At 35.0% G+C, this 16,463-nt stretch overlaps 2 protein-coding genes and 2 long non-coding RNA genes across 5 annotated transcripts; 2 read left to right on the top strand and 2 right to left on the bottom strand.

The window, feature by feature from the left end:
• Positions 1-1,578: 1,578 nt before the first annotated feature.
• On the top strand, positions 1,579-3,323 carry LOC140963557 (uncharacterized). Of its 2 annotated transcripts, none has more exons than XR_012172707.1 (3): positions 1,579-1,696; positions 1,925-2,081; positions 2,198-3,282. It is a non-coding gene; the product is annotated as an uncharacterized lncRNA (long non-coding RNA). The 2 variants fall into 2 exon arrangements; XR_012172706.1 differs by lacking the exon at positions 1,579-1,696 and having other exon boundaries at positions 1,931-2,081; positions 2,198-2,310; positions 3,165-3,323.
• Positions 1,613-1,950, bottom strand: LOC140963558 (uncharacterized). Its single transcript, XR_012172708.1, has 2 exons — positions 1,852-1,950; positions 1,613-1,656 (listed from the first exon to the last, which is right to left on the bottom strand). It is a non-coding gene; the product is annotated as an uncharacterized lncRNA (long non-coding RNA).
• A 28-nt stretch (positions 3,324-3,351) lies between the features above and the next one.
• LOC140962578 (uncharacterized) lies at positions 3,352-5,343 on the top strand. Its single transcript, XM_073421530.1, has 2 exons — positions 3,352-4,411; positions 4,502-5,343. The coding sequence occupies exons 1-2, from the start codon at positions 3,352-3,354 to the stop codon at positions 5,341-5,343; spliced, it is 1,902 nt and encodes a 633-aa protein (XP_073277631.1).
• Positions 5,344-7,764: 2,421 nt separating this feature from the next.
• Positions 7,765-10,165, bottom strand: LOC140963398 (purple acid phosphatase 5-like). Its single transcript, XM_073422703.1, has 8 exons — positions 9,960-10,165; positions 9,622-9,828; positions 9,436-9,547; positions 9,123-9,349; positions 8,808-8,946; positions 8,459-8,679; positions 8,217-8,338; positions 7,765-8,107 (listed from the first exon to the last, which is right to left on the bottom strand). Exons 1-8 carry the CDS (start codon positions 10,122-10,124, stop codon positions 7,903-7,905), a joined length of 1,398 nt encoding a protein of 465 aa, XP_073278804.1. The 5' UTR covers positions 10,125-10,165; the 3' UTR covers positions 7,765-7,902.
• Between the last annotated feature and the right edge of the window lie 6,298 nt (positions 10,166-16,463).

The raw sequence follows: 16,463 nt of genomic DNA, 5'->3' as shown, positions 1-16,463 counted from the left end.
TTCCGGGGGGCACATTGACTGTTGTCAAAAAGGCAGGGGGAAGCAGTGCCATGTTACGTCTATCTTAATATATCCCATTTTTTAAAAGTCTTGCGTTGAATCTGTGGCCGGCCTGATTGGGTTACAATGATTGTTGTAACTTTTCCATTGCTAAAATTTCTAATGGGAGAAAAATATATATATGTATGATTTATTTAAGATTCAGTATCTAACAATTTTTTTTTGTATTTTAATACTTGACAAAAAACAAACTTGATTTTTACTATATGTTTCATACAATTTTATCTATTTACTCTTTTAATTAATAAAAAATTATATAAATATCTATTTTTTGTTGGTTATCTTCTCTTTCCACTCATCATTCCCAATACATTTGGATGACATGTAAATTAAATTTAAATATTTTTTTATTTAAAAAAAAAAAAACAAATTCGCAACCAATTGAACTTTTTGGAATACTTAGTTTTACTTGCGAAATACTTAATTTCAATTTTAAAATACTTGATTTAGTAAATGAAATACTCAGAATGTGTATTAAAATACTGAATATTCGAATATGCAACACAAGTTCACCAAATGCTCGCATTTTCATCCAAGATCCATTTGGATGACATGTTCATTTCATTTAATTATTTTTTTTATTCTTAAAAAAACAAATTCGCAACTAAGCATTGAACTTTTCAGGTACTTAGTTTTACTTGCGAAATACCTAATTTCAATTTTAAAATACTTGATTTGGTAAATGAGATACTCATAATGGGTATTAAAATATTGGATATTCGAATATGCAATGTAAGTTCACCAAATTCTCGCATTCCATCCAATATGTATTTGTATGACATGTTCATTTCATTTAATTATTTTTTTATTTTTTTAAAAAAAATTTCGCAACTAAGCATTGAACATTTTGAAGTACTTACTTTTATTTGCGAAATATCTAATTTAAATTTTAAATACTTGATTTGGTAATTGAGATACTCATAAAAGTTAATAAAATACTGGATATTCTAGTGGGCAATGTAAGTTCACCAAGTGCTCGCATTTCTATCCAAGATGCATTTAGATGACATGCACATTCATTTAAATATTTTTTAATTTTTAAAAGAAAAACAAATTCGCAACTAAGAATTGAATTTTTTGAAGTACTTAGTTTTACTTGCGAAATACCTAATTTCAATTTTAAAATACTTGATTTGGTCAATGAAATACTCAGAATGAGTATTAAAATACTGAATATTAGAATATGCAACGTAAGTTCACCAAATGCTCACATTTCCATCCAAGATGCGTTTGGATGACAAGTTTATTTCATTTAATTATTTTTTTNGGTTATTATTTACATACGTGGGAATATCTACTATACTAAAAGAGGGAAAAAGTTGGTGATGGCCAGTTTCCTTCCGGTTGCAGGTGAAGCAAAATACACGTGTGTGACATGCCCATCTCCACATCGATAAAATTGCTTTCTCACATCTTTAGATTTCTCACATCGCGAACAGATCTTGAATGGTATTTACCCAACCTCCTCTTCACAGCAACAAGGGACAGATCTCGCGTAGTAAATCGGTGGAAGGAAGTGCAGTAATCTCCTCTCTTTCGTCCTCACAACTTCTTCGGTTCTACTCCTGCTTCGCTCGACGACCGTCCGCTGCTTCGCTCGGCGACCGTCTGCTGCTTAGGTTCAAGCTTTGTCTAGGTTTGTTTCCTTGTTCTTCTTTTTGGGTTTTCTGTGTTCGTTCTATTTTTTGTGTTTTCGGTTGCAATCCTGCTTCGCTCGGCGACCGTCTACTGCTTCGGTTCAAGCTTTGTATAGGTTTTTTTCCTTGTTCTTCTCCTCTCTTTCGTCCTCACAACTTCTTCGGTTCTACTCCTGCTTCGCTCGACGGCCGTCCACTGCTTCGCTCGGCGACCGTCTGCTGCTTAGGTTCAAGCTTTGTCTAGGTTTGTTTCCTTGTTCTTCTTTTTGGGTTTTCTGTGTTCGTTCTATTTTTTGTGTTTTCGGTTGCACTCCTGCTTCACTCGGTGACCGTCCGCTGCTTCGCTCGGCGACCGTCTACTGCTTCGGTGCAAGCTTTGTATAGGTTTGTTTTCTTGTTATTCTTTTTGGATTTTGTGCTTTCGTTCTAATTTTTGTGTTAGGTTCTGATTTGGGCATTTATTCTTCTTTTTGTGTTAATTTCTGGTTTGGGCATTCAAGCTTCTCGGTGTAAGGAAGTGCAGTAATCTCCTCTCTTTCGTCTTCACAACTTCTCCAGCTCCAGTCTTGTTTCTCGGTGTACCGTCTGCTGCTTCGGTTCAAGCTTTGCCCAGGTTTATTTCCTTGTTCTTCTTTTTGGGTTGTTTGTTTTTGTTCATTCTTTTTGTTCTGGTTGTTGATTTGGGCATTTAAGCTTCTTCCATATGTTTGCTTGTTCTTGTTTTTCCCTCGTTATCAATTGGGTTTCTTTTTAAGCTTCTTGGTTTGATCCTTCTAATGAACTAAGTTATCAACTGGAACAAGCTTTGGGATTTTTTTTTTGGGTTTGTGAATTTTTTCGGACTACCAAAGCTCATTAGCTACATCAACTTGCTACAACAGATTCCTCTGCCTCTGGTTTAGAACCTAATACTGACTCAAACTTTTCTAAAGCCTCATTGTATTTTCCAATCCTTCAGTATTTGTTCAAAGAGCTTAAATTTTGAGCAGAAAAATAGCTACTGTTGTACCATAGTAAATTAATACTATTTGTGTAGATAATGATAATATAATATTTTCAATCAATATAACTAAATTATTTCCTCGATTGGCTCCAAATTAAGGGTTTCCAGAACACCTTCAAAACTGACAAGGGCATAAACACTACTAAACCATCTTCGAACTAAATCATATACAATATTGGTCTTTGACAACAAACAATGTACTCGTAGAAAACAAGAGGAAAAGAAGAAGTATAATCCAAACGACAAACAGGCAAAAAAATCCCTTAAATCTTCCAACGATTCAGTAGATGCTTAGCCGAAACACCTCGCCCAAAAATAAATATTTTTTTACATATTGGTTTACACTTTTGGTAAAACTAAAATCCTGACTTTGCCTCTGTTAATTGTAACACTTATTTTTCCTCAAGGTTATTTGGGTTATGTTGAATTTGCCTACGTTAATTGCTATACTTTTTTCCCTCAAGGTTATTTGCTCTTTGCTGTGTGAACATAAACGATCTGCATGCGCTGAGGTATACTCTGGGAAAAAATGGCCAGATCCTCGACTCAATCAGCATATAGGTACGCGTTTGCTTAGTTTTCCATAACATTACATTTAGGAATATTTAAGCTGCATATTTTTCTTCTTCTTAGTTCATAAAATTAGCAGCAATGTCACACAACAAAATCAACAATAATTTAGATGCCAACTGTGTAAGAAAATGTCGTAAAAGGAAATATGCCTGCCTAGAAGAACGGAGATTGGCAAAGAATTTTCGTCGAGCAAAACAAAATGTAATACCAAGTTTAGATACTGTTGAGACACAAAATGTTGAAGGTGACCCGTTAAAATTTATAGCAACAACTCCAGATCTGCTACCTGATGTGCCAAATTGTGCATTTTGTGATGCTAAACGTATTTATTCAGAGTCACCTGCATTTTGTTGTTCATTAGGGGAAATAAATCTCTTGTCAACAGAAACGCCTTTCGAACTGGTACAATTGTATCTTTGTAATGCTGAAAATGCTGAGGGATTCAATAATTGTGTTCGTAGTTACAATAATATGTTTGCATTCACATCGATGGGAGTACATTGTGACAAATCTTTTGCTAAAAGAAATGCTGGAATTTATACTTTTCGTGTACAAGGTCAAGTTTATCACTTCATAGGACAACTAACACCATCAAATCATGAAAATCCCAAAAATCTTCAACTATATTTTTTTGACACTGGCCATGAGTTCTTGAACCGGATGCGTATTAGCTCAAAATTTAAGGAAACCCTTATAGAAAAAATGATAAATATTTTAACGGTACATCTTTATGCAAATTTTTTCCGAAGTCTTAATAGTATTGACAACCTACATGATTATAAAATCACTTTGCAAGCTGACCCTGCTATTGACCAGCGAGTTTTTAATAAACCTACTGTATCTCAAGTTGCGGGAATATGGTTAGAATCTGATGAAAGCGAACAATATGCGAGTCAACATATACAAGTATATCCAAAAGATAGTCAGACACAGATAATTAAACATTACTTTGCTTGTTACGATCCCATGCAATATCCTCTTATATTTCCAAATGGAGAATCTGGTTGGCATCGAAAAATTCAAAGATTAAACCAACAACAAAAGAAAATATATCCTAGACCAACATGCAATAATGAAACCCTTTACAGCATCCAAAATTCTACGGATAAAGATTATCTCATAGACATTGAAAATCAGGGTAAGTTAGAATTGTTCCTTTTTGTTTCTATTTTGAAATTTATTCTTCACATTTAGTTGTACTTACATATTTGTTTTATTGGTTATATAGCTTTGGAAAAAAACAGCACTCAAAGATCAACATTGTCATGTCGTGAATATTATTGTTATAAATTACAAATTAGAGAGATCGACAAATCTTTTTTGCTACATACTGGTAGGCTTCTACAACAGTATATAGTAGATATGTACATCAAAATTGAAACATCGTGGTTGGACTTTTTTAAAACTTCAAACATGCAAAATCGTTTAAGAAATGAAGCATATCGTGGTTTACTAGATAGTATAACACATGGATGTGAAATGGGTGCTGATATTGGAAAACACATAGTGTTACCTACTTCATTTATTGGAGGTCCTAGAGATATGCGTAGAAGATATATGGATGCGATAACTTTAGTTCAACGCTATGGGAAACCTGATATTTTTTTGACAATGACTTCGAATCCAAATTGGCCAGAAATAAAAGCTCTATGTCTATCTTCTGATGAAATACATAATAGGCCTGACTTAATCACTAGAATATTTCATGCAAAACTTCAGGTTTTAAAAGATGAATTGTTCAAGAAAGACATATTTGGTCATGTTATTGCTTATACTTATGTGATAGAGTTCCAAAAAAAAGGTCTACCACATGCTCATTTTTTGCTTATTTTCAATCAGGCATCAAAACTATTTTGTCCAGAAGCATTTGATAGAGTTGTTAGTGCCGAATTACCTGATCCACAAACTCAACCATATTTTCTTTCATTAGTTGTAAAGCATATGATGCATGGACCTTGTGGTTTGCTTAATCCATCGTGCCCTTGTATGAAAAAAAATTCCTGTAAATTTAATTACCCTAAAGACTTCTCAGAGTATACAAAATATGGTACAAATTCATATCCAATATAGCGTCGTAGAAATGACAACCATATTGTTATTGTTAGGGGTTCACGACTAGATAATCGGTGGGTAGTACCTTACAATCAATATCTATTGGCTAAATTTAATTGCCATATTAATGTTGAAGTATGCTCAACAATCCAAGCTATAAAATACATTTACAAATATATTTACAAATGACACGATAAAATTTTATATACACTAGCTACAGATGAAAAAGAGCATGTGGTTGATGAAATCAAACAATTTCAAACTGCAAGATGGATTTCACCTCCTGAAGCTGCTTGGCGAATTTTCAAATTTGATCTGAACCATGTGTATCCATCCATAATATGTTTACCTATTCATCTAGAGAATGAACAAGTTATAACTTTCCATGCTAATCAATCATTATACAACATTGCTAATAACCCTACAAATAAAAAAACAATGCTAACCCAATTTTTCTACATGAATAAATACAATGAATATTCTAAAAAAATGAATTGTTTATACGTTGAGTTTCCTGAATATTTTACATGGCACAGTGATTCAAAAGAATGGGAACCGCGTAAGAAACATGAGGTCATTGGTAGGATTTTTAATTGTCGTCCTTCAGACGGTGAAAAGTTTTATTTGAAGTTGCTATTAATGCATGTTAGGAAACCAACATCTTTTACAGACTTAAAAACAATCAATGGAGAAACTTTCAAAACTTTCAGAGAGGCTGNTGTGTCCATCTTTTCTGAAAATTGTTGTTTGCTCCTAGCTAGGTTTCGTTTTCACATTTCCAAAATTCCTTCAATTTTCAACTAGCTTTTGCTGTTAGCATATTGTGAGATACTGTTGTGTTGTGTTGTGTTGTTGTTGCTTTACCAATTAGAACAAGTGTGCGTGTGTTATTGATGCTATAAAACGTAGCATCAAGAGCTTATCCAAAATACTTGTTGTGAATAGATAAATTTTTGTTCAAGAGTGACTCATGAATATATTTTTGTGAAAAAAGAGCTTGAGCTTAACTTATTTGCGAAATCATGAACTGCAAATGGTAACCTTCAAAATTATTAGATTTGTTTAAGCTTAATCTCCTGATTTTTTGTGTATTATTTCTTTTACAACCATATAAATTCTATTTCCACATAATATAAATGAACAGTGACTACGTTTTGTCAGACATTACATGTGTCAAAATATACTAACAAATTCTGATGACTAATCTTACCTATTTACAATATTATATTACAATATAACAATTGTCAATATTGTACTGAAACAGACAAACTTAATCTTAACACTTGTCAAAAACAAATGATGACTCATCATATTTTGCTTACGGTATAAAAAACTAACTATAGATATCATTTCATCTAACTATAGATATCATTTCATCATCACAAACAATGGATGTCAATCGTTATTGTACTTGTGTCGATTGTGGGCAATGCTATTACAACTACTTATTTCAAAAAAAAGTCGAAGAACTGATAAGAAGATTTTACTCAAACCCAGTATGGACAATAATCCTACGAAGAATAATTACGATGGATGCAAAGCTTTCTCTTTTACAAGAGTTTGCCATAGATATTGGCACTGAGCTAGGTATCCATAGCATGCATCAAAATCAAGATGTATGATAGATAAATAGTAAAATATTGACCTTCTACGACACAAGATATTTAGGTATAACACACACACACACACAAACTTATTAAAAGGTTTCAATTATATGTCGTTTTTTTACTTGTAATATTTTTTCCCTCTTGCCTTTCAATTAAACTATAATCTTTTTGCATATTTCTTTTGCATGCACTTACCAAAACTTAACTTTACGCCTACCATCATATTGAATCAAATTTATGTTGTTCTCACACAAATTATATCTAATTACAATGTTAAAAACCCAAAGTATAAATCCTTAATGAAATCATTTAAACATGAAAAAAAACAATAAATACTCTAAAATTACACTACATAGCTGGGTCAATACCTCAAAAATTGAGGTCCTTCACCTAGTTTAAAATAAGCTAGCCATAGATGATGATTTTAGGATTTAAATTAAATGCTTAACTAATTCATCCAAATAAAAAAATTTGCATACACAAATAATATAATTAAAATAAAATTATACAAAATAAAATAGCGTTTATTATCATTTTTCCCTTCCACCCTAAACTTAGAGAAGACTGAAGGGAACACATTGTTGTCCTTACTCCTATATTTTATCGGCCTACCGGATGAGGTCCCAAACTTTGGGAATCCCGAATATCCGGGTCTCGATATTATCGGGTACGAGATCCAGAGAAAAATATTTCTCGATTTTTATCGAGATGGGAATAAGATAAGAGGGTAACGGGATGTCCCAATCCGATCCCACCCCAAATAGCAATAATACTAAGTTCCAAATTTTTAGACATGCATGAACTGTATAATTTTACCCGATAAAAGTACTCGTTGAAGCCAAAATAACACATCCCCATGGTAATGCAGAAACTCAAAGTTTAGCTTGAAAACTTGACTGAAATCCAGGCCAGCAAAAAGAAAGAAAGCAGCTACACAATTCCATAAAATTATGTTCCATTTATTTCTTCGTTAAACCAAGCTTGAGCTGGAGCTAGGCTCATCGTGCGGGTACCAATATCTATTGTAAAACCACGTTGAATCGGCTACGGTGGGCTCGTTATCTTGGTTACGATGCCAAGTATAGAATGCATGAGTCCGGTTTTTTATTTCGAGGATCGCGTGTCCAAAACTTGCTTCCCGAAAGGCTGAGTAACTCGGCTGTGGATCCGCAAAGCTGCATATTGTATGACGAATATTAACAAAAAAATTAACTTCTTGATGAGCAAATTATGCGACTATAAAGAAAGAAGAGCTAATAAAATAAGAACATAAGATGGTCTCACTTATCGGCCACGCCTTCGATGTTTCCACCGTCACCGATGGTTATATACACTGGAGCAGAAGGGTCCTTAACTGGTGCACTTAATCCATTTGTTATGTTGTATCGAATATTCGATATTCGTTCCTTTTACGCACGAAAAAACAACATGAATAGATCAAGAAAACAGCATGCTCTGTTTAATTGGAAATGTACACTACATATATCTGTTTAATCTTTATTAAAATGAGCAACTCTAAATCTTACTGAGCGTTCATAGGAGTGAACATGTCCAGAAAACACGAGATCGACTTTGTTTTCGACGAACCATGGTTCAAACATAACTCTCATGCTCTCTCCTTCCATATAGTGATAGTTGTTACTATTATACATGGGGGAGTGAAGCAGCACAATCAGCCATGGAGTTTCGGATCTGTTAACTTTTGGGAATTCTCGTTCGAGCCAATTGTATTGAGGGGTATATTTACCTTATAAAATTAATAAATGAACAACAATTCAGCAAGTATCTCAATAATTTCCAAAAGGGATTTTATAGGAGCAGGAATACAGCTTGAGATAAAAGGAATATCGCAACCAGAAAAGGTGAATTTCTTACCGTAAGCCGAGTAAGAAGATAAGACAATTATGTGTGCTGATGCGCGTTTTATCGAGTACCAAAGAGGAGACGTGCTTTTGGATGCCTTGTAAGGAACGTGATACCTGTGCATATAAGGCTTGAATGGAGTGTTTTCCTCCTGCAAAACATAACTAAGTCACGATATGTTAAAAGTAAGTCAGAGCATAAAAACAGAGGTGACATGTTTTTCTTGTTTCAATGCTTCTAGAAGGAATTCGCAAAATGGAGAGGAGGATCGAGTGCGCAAAGTGTGCCGAGGGGAAGGATTAACTGTATTTGGACAAGAAGCCTTACAATCTCAGGGGCATGGTCGATTTCGTGATTGCCTGCAGTCCATATCCATGGTTGGTAGGCGGTACTCTTCTCGACGAAACGGCCCCAAATATCCCACTTGACATTGTCGTGAAAGGGATAATGATCTGCATATGAAAGATCCCCAACGAAAAGCACTGCTTGCCCTTTTGGGTTGGATACATAATGCTCGAACGTTTGATTGGAGTCATATGTTTGTCCCAAGTCCCCTGGGTGGATAAACAAACAGAAAGACTAAAATCTTGGAAAATTGTGCATTTTACCGTTTAGAATTGAATTCTTGAACGATGCTCACCCATAACACCGAATGTGTAAGGGACATCAGGCCCTACTTTAGGAGGAGTTGTGAAGGAAAAATTCCGGGCCGCGTTGTGCTTACCAAGTTCATAGATATACCTCGTATCATACTACATATATGAAAAATCATGCAAAAAGCATCAGGAAATTAGAAGAACACAACAAACAAAGGTAGCCTCCTCACCTTAAGCTTTCTAAGAGTCGCATGATGAATGAAACCAGAAGTGTAGTTATAGTATCGATAACTCGTGGTCGCAGCGTGAACCTTATGCCTGTGCCTATGTACCCCCTCCGCTTCCCAATACGTAACCACATTCGGATTCTTGTGCACCGGCGTAACCCAAGAAATGATTATCCCTCTCCCCTCATGATCTCCCTGCGTTATATGAACCTGCAACATATTCACGAAAACGACCATAAATTACGAAAACACACCACGAATCGGCACACATTTAGTCGGCTTCGCATCAAAATTTCCAGAAAAAGTCGGAACATGACAACAGTTCAACTGCAACTCTTAACCTGTTCGGGTGCATTGAATATTGCAGGAGAAGGGAAGTGCTCCGGCGGCATATCAACGGATGCATGCGGTTTTCTCACGTACTTGCTGGTGATTCCGGCGTTGCATATTGCGGAAAAATGGAGCCATAGACAAAGAATTGAAAGTATCCACGTTACAGAAGCCATTAGAGTTGAGAACTAGCTCGTTACCTTGGTAGATTTTATAGGAAGAGGGAGGATTTATAGAGTCTAGTTTGTTAGCTGTTGGGATTCTGATTACAAGCCAATCTCGAATATTCTTCCCTTTTTTTGAGATTCAGTTTAGTTTTCGAATCATTTCCTTAATTGACTTTTATTTCAATCATGGGATTGATTTAATAAATTTGAATATCATATGTATATAAAAACTCATGTCTAAATTTGAAAATCGAAAAAGAAAATAAAAAATAAAATAAGGTTGTTCAAGAAAATGTAATTTTTGACGTGTAAAGGAGACCGACAAAATAAGAGAAAATTGTTTTTCATTTCTTTGCGATTTTGGTAATCTATATTGTAAAATTTTAGTTTTAGTCTATTATTTATCTATGCTCGTTTTTTTTTCACTTTTAGTCATTTCCGACGTCGTGCCGATGTGATATCACTGCGACAATGATGTGACACTGACATGTGTAGTGGCACATAAAAACTCCCGATTAAAAAAGACTAAATTTTTCAAAAATCGTAAGATGCATGGTGTTTGCACTATATTTCGATTTGCGGGCCTGACAGGTGGAAAGATACACCGATTTATATGAAAACGGTAAATATCTAACTTCCAAGAACACAACAATTTTAGATATTGAATTTGGCTGTTCGTTATGATCTCCTAAATAAATATGACGCTAAAAATAAAGAAAACTAGAGAAACACTACTGGAAATTGAAATATAAACTCCTAACATGATATATATTTTTAATAAAATGTAGGAATTAACGAAATATTAACATAAAACAAAGAACGTTGCTGAAATATGAAATAAAACGACTCGAACTAATGAAATCTAGATTGAAAACTATAAAAAAAAACGACTGATTAATGCTATGAGAATTCTGCAGGGAGTTTGCTAGAATTTGTGCGAGAGATTGTGTGTTTTTTCTTTGTAGCCGATGCCCCCTTTCTTCCTAGTGCGATCTTTCTCCACTCTCCCATGATCTCCTCCTATACGCTCCACGATGTCCTCCTGTAAGCACGTCTTTTGACTTGCTCAAATCAATTTAAATTATTAATGGGTTTATCTTTTTATTTTTTTTTTCTTTTGGATTTGGGTTTGTTTATTATTGGCCCTACTTATAATATTGTCCCAACACATGGTTAAAACTAAAATTTGATAATTTAGATAACCAAAATCGTAAAATGACAAAACAACAGGATCCAAATGCAGTTTTCCCAAAAAATTATAACATACATGCTAGTGCTACCGCTAATTAATATCAGGGAAAACTGAAATATTACCTCTGCATATTTTTTTGAATGATTTTGGTCCTTTTTATTGTCAAATTTGAGTTTTGTCAGATATATTTGTTATTTTTGCAATTTTGGTTTTTTTCCGACATGACAATGGTATCGCACCTATGTGGTTCATGTGTGGCTTTGACTTGACATTGATGTGTAAAGTGTCGCATCAACACTTCCGATAAAAATTGACTAAAAATAACAAAAATTGAAACATTCTGAACCAAGACTGAAATTTTATCAAAATTAAAAAAACAAAAAAAAAAACAAAACATAAACCAAAATTACAGTTTTCCTTTAATATAAATTGAATTATAACCTGCGACTCATACATCAAATATTTTACAAATATTCTCCATACAAATCATTTAATAACACAATTGTAGTAATCTATAATATCTATATTATAATTATACGATAGTTTGAAAACTCGGCCTTAATAAATACTAATTGTTTGGTCTTTTGGTAGAATCATATTTCCATATGGTCATACTATTCCAATTCCACAAAACAAATTATACAGATATTTGATAAAGAGTATGTCTCTTGTGATATGATCTCACGAATCTTTATCTGTGAGATGTGTCAACTATACCGATATTCACAATAAAAAGTAATACTCTTAGCATAAAAAGTAATACTTTTTCATGGATGACCCAAATAAGAGATCTGTCTCACAAAATACAACCCGTGAGACCGTCTTACACAAGTTTTTGTCTTTGATAAATCGCTAAATTGCATAGACAAAGTTTAACACATTATCCACACACACACACACACACACACACACACACACACACATATATATATAGTTTTGATATGTTATCCACTAACCACACTCACATATGTGTCTACCACTGAGGTCGCATTCACTTATTAGACGTGATGAAGCATATCAAAATAGTGCATTCATTAAATGAGTATCAAATCAGTAATGTGCATAAAGATGGATACGCTTGATGAACATCATATATATATATATATATTATTTATATATTAATAATAACAATAATAATAATAATGCATCAATCTCTTAGAGTAATTGTCTCTCTATATATATATTATTTATATTTTTATTATAATAATAATAATTAATAATAATGCATCAATCTCTTATAGTAACTGTCTCTGTCATTTAATGAATTGACAAAAGAACTCCTCCTTTCATTCAATAAATATTTTCATAAAAGGGTAAATTGGAGTCCAGTCCCCAAATCAAACCTAAGTTTGCTCAAACTCCCTAGAGAGATAGGATTTTTTCAAATAAGTCAAAAATACCCTTATTTTTTTATTTTATTTTAATTGATCCCCGCACTTCCGAAAATGGTATCAGAGCTATAGGTTAATTTATTTCAAACACATTATTTATTATTATAAAGAAACGAAATATTTGAGGAGGAGAATTTCGAAAATTATGAATCCGAACTTAGGTTCGAAAAAAATAATTTACAAGGATTATTCCAATATTTTGGAATATACACAAGAACATCTAACTATTGTTAGATATCCAGAGCAGAGAGGGAAGCCTCAGCACCCTCAGGTAAACTTATGATTCAATCTAATAAGTTTATGGAAATTGTACCAGATTTTCTAAGCTCTCTTTAGATCTTAGAGAAATTCAGAAGACAGTACAAAATTATGACAACATGCTATACTTTGTACCACAACGAGTAGAGAAAATCCTTGAAAACCAGGAAAAATTCTTGGAATATTAAAGGATATTCAAACAAGAATTCTGAAACTAGAACAACAACCCGGTTCTAGTAAAAGAACTTCAGGAGGATGGTTACCACCATCATTTGGTACTGAACCCTTGATACATCAACAAGGAAAGGCCAGAGTGGTGTCAAAACCTTTGACTCAAGAAGAAAAGATGATCAATCTAATTAAATCTGTCTGAGAAAAGAAATTAATCTGATGACAACTTTAGAAAGGATTGGTTCAGAGGATCTACAAGAGCTTGCAGAATCTTTCGCAAATCTCAAAGTTGTAGATCTAAAGATGAACACAGCAGGAGGTGAAACACCTGCTATAACTTGGTCATCTTCACAGGAACCACCAAGAGAAAGTGTGATATGAATCCTCGTACGATGAAAAGCAAACGCGATTAAATATGAATCACGTCCTCAATTCTATAACGAACAAGGATCGTTGTTACGATGTCCCGATCTTTTGATTCAAGCAATTACGTGATATTCACCCCTAAACGACTCGGTTTAGTAATAAACTATCACAAAAGAAACAATCGAAACTTAATCGAACCTTCAAAGAACTCGTCTTTGACAATCCGCGCAAGAAACAATCGACAAACGTCACAAAGTTAAAACTTTGATAAGTTTGATTTTTGAAAACAAAGCTAAAGCCTTGAAAAGTTGAGAGAAAACTCAAAAACTTTGATATTCAATCAATAATAATGTCAATTGTGTGTTGATTTTCGTCCATATCATCTTTAATATAAAAAGATAACAATATCTAGTCTCCAAAAAAAATAAAACTCTAAAAAAGGAATAAAATCTCGCAAAACCGCAAAGTACACGGACCCCGTGTAGACGTCCGGGGCTAGGTCCGTGTAGGCACTGTGAGGTACACGGACCTCGTGTACAGGTTCGTGCTCGGGTCTGTATACACTCTGGATTTCTTCATTCTCGGCTGTAATGGACACGGACCCCGTGTACAGGTCCGTGCTCGGGTCCGTGTAGGCCCTGGACTGCTTGAATGACGTTTTTTTGGTTCCCGAACTCACTCCCATGCATCACGAACCATTCGACACTTTGCTCCTCGCACGTAAGCCCTCCTTGATTGCTCATGACTCCCTGTAGTGCCTCCTTAAACTTCTTCAGTCGTCCTCTCGTGATCGGTCCCTCCGGCAACTCCAAAGGATCCCATGCTTTCCTTGGCGCTCGATCACCCGTGTTTGCATCATCCTCCCCTTCTTGAAAAGGATTTGTCCTCAAATCTTGTTCATCACCTACATCAAACAATGACAAATCACTAACATTTAAAGTGGAACTCACATTGTACTCACCTGGTAGATCGAGTTTGTAGGCGTTGTCATTGATCCTTTCTAGAATTTGAAATGGTCCATCGCCCCTAGGTAGTAGCTTGGAACGACGCTTCTCGGGAAACCTTTCCTTCCGCAAGTGGAGCCACACCCAATCACCTTTCTCAAAGATCACCTTCTTCTTCCCTTTGTTGGCTTGCTTGGCATATTGCTCATTTCTCTTCTCAATGTTGGCCTTGACCTTTTCATGCAACCTCCTAACAAATTCAGCCTTCTTTTTGCCGTCCATGTTCAACCTTTCACTCACAGGTAAAGACATCAAATCCAACGGAGTCAAAGGATTAAAACCATANGTCCTAGGCATGCCATGCAACCTAACGACTTTTCTAAAGAACAAATCCGCAATGTGAGAGGCATAATCAGTTTTGTGACAAGCAATAAAATGTGCCATCTTAGAAAATCTATCAACAACAACAAATATCGAATCCCTCCCCTTCTTAGTCCTAGGCAACCCCAAAACAAAGTCCATAGAAATGTCAATCCAAGGTTCACTAGGAACAGGAAGTGGTGTATACAATCCATGTGGTTGTGTCCTAGACTTAGCTTGTCTACAAGTTATGCACTTTTCACAAACACGCTCAACATCACGTTTCATATGTGGCCAATAAAAATGTTCATGCAATGCACTTAGAGTTTTAGCCACACCAAAATGTCCCATTAAACCACCCCCATGTGCCTCCCTAACAAGTAATTCATGAATTGAAGATTTAGGGATGCACAACTTATCTTCTCTAAATAAGAAACCATGATGCAAATAAAATTTATCATGTGGACCATGCATACATGTTTCAAACACACCTTTAAAATCCTCATCTAGTACATATAATTCTTTCACATGCTCAAATCTCAAAATTTTTGATTCCAAGGTAGAGATTAGTACGTACCTCCGTGATAGTGCGTCGGCCACTACATTTTCCTTACCTTGTTTGTACTTGATGATGTAGGGGAATGTCTCTATAAATGCCACCCACTTTGCATGCCGCTTGTTCAGCTTTTGTTGCCCCTTGAGGTGCTTTAGTGACTCATGATCCGTATGAATCACAAACTCCTTAGGCCTCAGATAGTGCTGCAACGTCTCTAGAGTCCTCACAAGTGCGTAGAACTCTTTATCATACGTGAGATAGTTCAGCGCTGCTCCATTGAGCTTCTCACTAAAATACGCCACCGGCTGTCCTCCCTGCATCAACACTCCACCAATACCTACACCTGAAGCATCACATTCAATTTCAAAGGCATTAGCAAAATCAGGTAAAACAAGTAAAGGAGCATTAATTAACTTTTGCTTAATAAGATTAAAAGACTTCTCTTGCTCCTCGCCCCAATGTAATGGGACGTTCTTCTTGATCACCGCCGTCATTGGTGCTGCCAGTGTGCTAAAATCTTTTACAAACCTCCTAGAGAAGCTTGCAAGACCATGAAAACTCCAAACTTTACCAACAGTATTAGACGTCGTCCAATCGCTGATGGCACTTACCTTGTCTTCTCCCACTTGTATACCCTGTGAGCTTACCACAAAACCAAGGAAAACAAGTTTGCTTGTACAAAAATCACATTTCTTTAAGTTAGCATACAAATTTTCAGCCCTTAGTGTGATTAGTACAAGTCTCAAGTGATTAACATGCTCTTCTATATTCTTACTATGCACTAGGACATCATCAAAGTAGACAACAACAAATTTTCCTATATGTGCACGCAAGACATGATTCATTAACCTCATAAAGGTGCTAGGAGCATTAGTTAAGCCAAAAGGCATGACCATCCACTCATACAACCCATACTTGGTTTTAAAAGCATTTTTCCACTCATCACCTTCCCTCATCCTAATTTGATGATAGCCACTCTTCAAATCAATTTTGCTAAAGATACAAGCACCATGCAATTCATCTAACATATCATCTAGTCTAGGTATGGGATGCCTATACTTAATGGTTATGTTATTGATTGCTCTACAGTCCACACACATACGCCATGAG

This window comes from Primulina huaijiensis, chromosome 17 (assembly GCF_012295235.1).
Source record: "Primulina huaijiensis isolate GDHJ02 chromosome 17, ASM1229523v2, whole genome shotgun sequence".
Taxonomy (NCBI): domain Eukaryota; kingdom Viridiplantae; phylum Streptophyta; class Magnoliopsida; order Lamiales; family Gesneriaceae; genus Primulina; species Primulina huaijiensis.
This window is presented reverse-complemented; position numbering and strand designations above follow the sequence as displayed.

Excerpts from the sequence above, each read along its gene's own strand:
- LOC140963398 (XM_073422703.1), bottom strand. The coding sequence starts at position 10,124 with ATGGCTTCTGTAACGTGGATACTTTCAATTCTTTGTCTATGGCTCCAT. Across the intron at positions 9,350-9,435 it reads TTACACATTCGGTGTTATGG|GGGACTTGGGACAAACATAT; the intron begins GTGAGCATCGTT and ends TTATCCACCCAG. Across the intron at positions 8,947-9,122 it reads TCGACCATGCCCCTGAGATT|GAGGAAAACACTCCATTCAA; the intron begins GTAAGGCTTCTT and ends TATGTTTTGCAG.
- LOC140962578 (XM_073421530.1), top strand. The coding sequence starts at position 3,352 with ATGTCACACAACAAAATCAACAATAATTTAGATGCCAACTGTGTAAGA. Across the intron at positions 4,412-4,501 it reads CATAGACATTGAAAATCAGG|CTTTGGAAAAAAACAGCACT; the intron begins GTAAGTTAGAAT and ends TTGGTTATATAG.